The sequence below is a fragment of the Daktulosphaira vitifoliae genome, unplaced genomic scaffold (assembly GCF_025091365.1).
Source record: "Daktulosphaira vitifoliae isolate Bord-2020 unplaced genomic scaffold, ASM2509136v1 Scaffold_1, whole genome shotgun sequence".
Classification (NCBI taxonomy): domain Eukaryota; kingdom Metazoa; phylum Arthropoda; class Insecta; order Hemiptera; family Phylloxeridae; genus Daktulosphaira; species Daktulosphaira vitifoliae.
In genome coordinates this window covers 52,291,936-52,296,994 of record NW_026099572.1, presented here as the reverse complement: position 1 = coordinate 52,296,994, position 5,059 = coordinate 52,291,936, and the positions used below count along the sequence as shown (strand labels likewise).

At 27.4% G+C, this 5,059-nt stretch overlaps 1 protein-coding gene across 1 annotated transcript; it reads right to left on the bottom strand.

Moving 5' to 3' along the window:
- Positions 1-898: 898 nt before the first annotated feature.
- Positions 899-3,983, bottom strand: LOC126898963 (integrator complex subunit 13). Its single transcript, XM_050673401.1, has 2 exons — positions 3,385-3,983; positions 899-2,801 (listed from the first exon to the last, which is right to left on the bottom strand). The coding sequence occupies exons 1-2, from the start codon at positions 3,858-3,860 to the stop codon at positions 1,250-1,252; spliced, it is 2,028 nt and encodes a 675-aa protein (XP_050529358.1). The 5' UTR covers positions 3,861-3,983; the 3' UTR covers positions 899-1,249.
- Between the last annotated feature and the right edge of the window lie 1,076 nt (positions 3,984-5,059).

Sequence of the window (5,059 nt, the reverse complement as noted above, 5' to 3'; positions counted from 1 at the left end):
AAGCGTAGTATCAATGATTCAGATTCAAGTTTAATAAAAACGTCACATCATAATAATAGTTCACTAGCCAATCCGAATGTTCGTACAAACATGCGCAACTAATTTGTAGAAGAATAATTGATTAAATTTACCTTAAGTTTCAAACGAACCTATTATCATTATCAATCGTACCATATCTGTTATCGTCACCATATCGTACCATTTTGATAAAGAATAAGATAATAATTTTTTTGTAATGATAGAAATTCTAAATAATTTCTTGTTAGTAATTAGTAATTTAGCTAAACTTGTAGTTTGTTATAAGTTATCACTTAATGTGAGCACTCTGTTAAGTTAAATAAATTATTTTAATATCTCTAGATATATACTAAATTTTATTTTATATACTAAAATCCTAAGCCCCTCAAATAAGGTCGACTTGGAAGAGATTTTACGTTTTTTTCATTTTAAAAGTACGCTTTTACTCCTCCGGTTGGGTTTTATTATACTATAGTGTTAATTATTTACTGTTAAGATATCTTTAACTCTGTTATGGTGGGAAAATTTTAGTATTATAACTCAACTTATGAATCACAAATGGCGATACTTATAAATTCTTAGGAATATTGATTAAATATAAAACTAATGAATTTGTTTTAACGAATTAAATATGTCAAATTTAAGACTTGTTGTACCTCAATGTACTGAGCAAAAAACCATTTTAAATTTCGGGTCTAAAAAATTACTAATATTTCCCTCTCAATTCGATATATAAAGTATATCTTTCTTATTATTTTGAAACCACAATTAAAATAAATAGTAAATAGAAAAATATAATTAAGATCGGTTGTATATTTATGATGAAGCTAATTAAAAAAAATTTCTATTAAGAATTAAGAAAAATATAAATTGCTATTTACTAATTAATTGATGATCAGTCTAAATCAATTAAATATTTACAATTATTTCACAAGATAATCTTAGTAAATGAATTTGGAGTAAACAACTCTCTATGATGATTGTTTAAATTATTAAAGTAAAAAATTTTATGTATTTCAATTTCAATTCATTTAATTTAATACTTATTTGACGCTTGATGAAAAATAAGTTGGCAAATTTATGTATGACAACCTGCTGACTGGCTCTTTAAAAGTTTAAAACTAATTTTAAAAATATATATCAAAGTTATAATTACAATTTGTACAAATCATAAAAAAATGTTATGATGTACATATAGGTTAATAATAAAAACTAGCATATTTTTAAAACATCATTTAACTCCTTTACTTTCACCATCATCATCTAAATGTTGATAAAGTTTTGTAAACAAATTTCCATTTCTCATTTGTACAGATTTTAATCTTCCTGCAAATTGAGGTCTATTAGGTGTACTTATTTTATGGCTATTATGTTCTTGAATAATCTGAAGGTACATAACACTGTTAGGATTTGCACTAATATTACTATGAACTATATGTTTTAATCCAGTTTGTTGAGCTAAAGGAGGAGACATAGGTGAATCAGTAGTTGCTCTAATAACACTGGGCCTTTCTGACAAAGTTTTTTTGAAACGTAATAAAGTTTTTTCAATTATTTTATCTTCATCTGGTTTACACCTACACTCTAATAAACATTGAAGAATTTTGCAGTGATTTTCTGAATAGAGATTTGACTTTAAAAATAATTCTAATTCTGACCACATCGATTTATACTGATCATCCTTTTTCATAACCTTTCTAGGGTTTGTTAAACTAGGAGTTATGAGATGTTCATTTTTAGATTCAGCCGTCATTAAAGCATAAATACACTGTTTACAATGCATAACTTCTTGGTCATTAATATTTTCTTTAACCATCAAAGTTAACATAGGTTCAGTGTACTGTTTTAAGTTAAAAATTATAGTAGAAGATGTAGTAAGAGGCCAATATGCTGTCTGTTTTTTAAGTTTTTCTTTTGCATCTTCAATTAAATTTTTATCATCAGGCAACTTTCTCTTAGATGGTTGTAGTAAGTTAGATCTCATAAAAACACCAAAGTCAGCAACCCGATATTGAGTTACTTTTCCTCCTGGTCCTTCACTTATTGATGGTGGATCTTCTAGTACAGTCCGACCAGATGATACAGTATGTATATAAATCTCTCCATTGTATGATTTAAGAACATGTGACATACTTTTGTTACCACTTTGTTTAATCATTTCAAGAAGAACTGAGCGACCATTAAGTAAAAATGTAATCAAGCAAGCACTAGGTCTACTATTTATATCAACAGGTGTAATCCTATGTAGTGTAGTACAACTATGGATGTCAGGTAAATTATTATTTGCTCTTGGAGTGCACCATTTAAGTTTTATAGTTTCATAATCAGCTTCTTCTTTCCTTGCTACAACTGCTTTAGCATCAGCTAAATTTGCATTTAAAATAGCAGTATGCGCAGCAGCTTCATGATATATTTCTACATCATAATTTGCAGATGAACTAGCATTTTGTTCTTCTTTCATAGGAATACCAGTAACTGTTGTACTGGCCAAATTATAATGTTTTAATAAAAGATATGCTATTTTATGTCCAACCTTAGATGCTGGTATACAATATACTTCTAAATTCAAAATTGGAGATATAATATAAAGATTACGATCTGTAACTTCACATGATATTGAATCTGGATATGTATTTATAATAACCAAAGTACAGTGATGAATAGGCAATGTATCAGGAGTTGTCGTATACTTATTAATTTTGATCATCTCATTATGAAACATGGACGCAAGATTATCAATAGAAGCATTATCTCTTGCTGATGTTATAATTATTGTTCTACACCTAGAAAAATTCATAAACATCAAATAAATAAAATATAGGCATATTTATGAAGCAGAAAAAATGTTTACAAATATTTATATGTATATAAATAATAATACAGTATGTATATATTACAGCTTATAAAATTGGTCTTTCAAATTTTGATTTGGAAAAATTCAGAATAAATGAATAGTGAAATAAAAAGATTATACAGCATAAAAATTCTAAAATAATTATAGAAAATCTAATTACAATTTTCTTGTATTTGCGTTTATAGATAAATATGACAGTTTAATTTGATCCATTTAAAGAGTATTTCATCAAAATTATGAGATAGACAAATACAATGTAAAACAAGTTTTTTTTATAAATACATGAAAATTAATTTAAATTCATTTGATTTTTTTAAAATTTCAATGAAATATTAAACTAAAGTTGCGAACACTATTCAATGAAACATTTTAATGTTACCATTGAATAATCAGAAAATAAAAATTGTAGGTTTCTTTTATAATATTACAAGATAAAATAAATAATTGTGAACTACCATGGACGTTTAAATAATAAAAATAAAATGGTAATTGTTAATTTTTAAAAAAATTACTTATTTTGTACTTCAATAGTAGCTTTCTTAGAAATATGTTCTTTTTGAGCTGTTGTACATTCAGACATTGCTTCAGCAGCTAATCGAAATCCATATACAATACTGTAGTCACGTGAAGGGTTAGGTATTAACTTGGCAGGTGGTCCAAGTGCTGATAAATGATGAAGCATATAATTTACATTTTGTTGATTTAATGCCCAAGTATTGAGATTTCGTGCTTGTAAATCACTACTTATAACTCGGATGAGTTTTCCTTCTGGAAAAAGATCCCATACAATTCGGCAATATTCTAGAACAGATTCAATACTACAAGTCCACATAGATTTGAATACTGGTGATGGGGGTATAGCGCCAAGAGGACGTTTAGTAAAATCCATTTTTATGTGTGCATTACTTGCTAAGCCAAAATATGGAGTATGATCAACAATAAAAGTGGTTTTATGAGTTGCAGGAAATAATTTATCGAATAGACTCATGGTACTTTTGTTAAAGATTAAATAATTAAATAAAAAACCGTTAAAATTTATAAGATTTTATTGAAAATAAAAATTAATATACAGTACTAACTGGTCTTTTAAAATTTTCTTCTACTAACCCGGTTTGTTTCGTAATTTGTATATAAGTGATAAAAAAACTGTGATAGCTGTAATATGTTTATTCCATGAAATTTAATTTAATGTGATATTGTTCATAACAGGATCAATAACAATTTTCAAATATTTATAGGTAAATAATTGACCGTTTGAATTGAATTGAAAAATTCAACATTGAAAAATTAGTGTTCTAGAACAATTCATAGTGGTCCCTTATTGTATATAATATATACATGCTTATATACATATATATATTATATATATGTATACTTCTTCGCAGTGAAGGTTTAAATTATTTTATGTGAGAATCATTCATATGAAACCATATTATCCAATAGATGTTAGGTACTGTGCCTACGAACTTATTTTTGATGACCTATTTGCTGAAAGCTCTAATTTTAGTATTATTTTTGGTAAAAAAAAATTGTTATAGCTCTAATTTAAGGGGCTGGATCGTGAAAGAGGTGACTTGCAAATAATTTTTTTTCAATTAGTATCTAGACCTGAGAATAGTTTCAGGCCTGTTCATAGGCGCAAAATAGAGCATGAATTGGAGCTAAGCTAGGCTTTTAATTGATAAATTAGCCCTTCAAAATTAAAAAACGGTAGCACAGTGGGGTCGAGGCACAGTATAGACGTGGCATAGATGAGATAAGTATAGATGATATCTGACAGTGATTAAAATCACTATCATAAGAAACGCTTCGATGCAAATCTGTAGATAGTGTTTCCTTTAGAGAAATTGGTGAAATATTTTAAAAGCAACATGAACTCTTATTTCTTTAATTATATCCTGATTAGTAGTTCTTTGATTTTAAAATATAATATATGAATAAATACTAATTATAGTTTTTAAATTTAGTATGAAATTGTGAGGCCAGCTATGATGTATGGTTAATAGTGTTGGGCGGTTGATAAGAAAGTAGAGCAGAGAATAAGTGTAGCAGAGATGAGAATGCTTAGTTGGATGAGTGGAGTGACTAGAGAAGATAGGATAAGGAACGAGCATATAAGAGGAAGTATAGGTGTTGCGTCAATCGTGGATAAGATGACAGAAAATAGACTTAGATTGTTTAGTCATG

Excerpts from the sequence above, each read along its gene's own strand:
- LOC126898963 (XM_050673401.1), bottom strand. The coding sequence starts at position 3,860 with ATGAGTCTATTCGATAAATTATTTCCTGCAACTCATAAAACCACTTTT. Across the intron at positions 2,802-3,384 it reads ACTATTGAAGTACAAAATAA|GTGTAGAACAATAATTATAA; the intron begins GTAATTTTTTTA and ends GAATTTTTCTAG.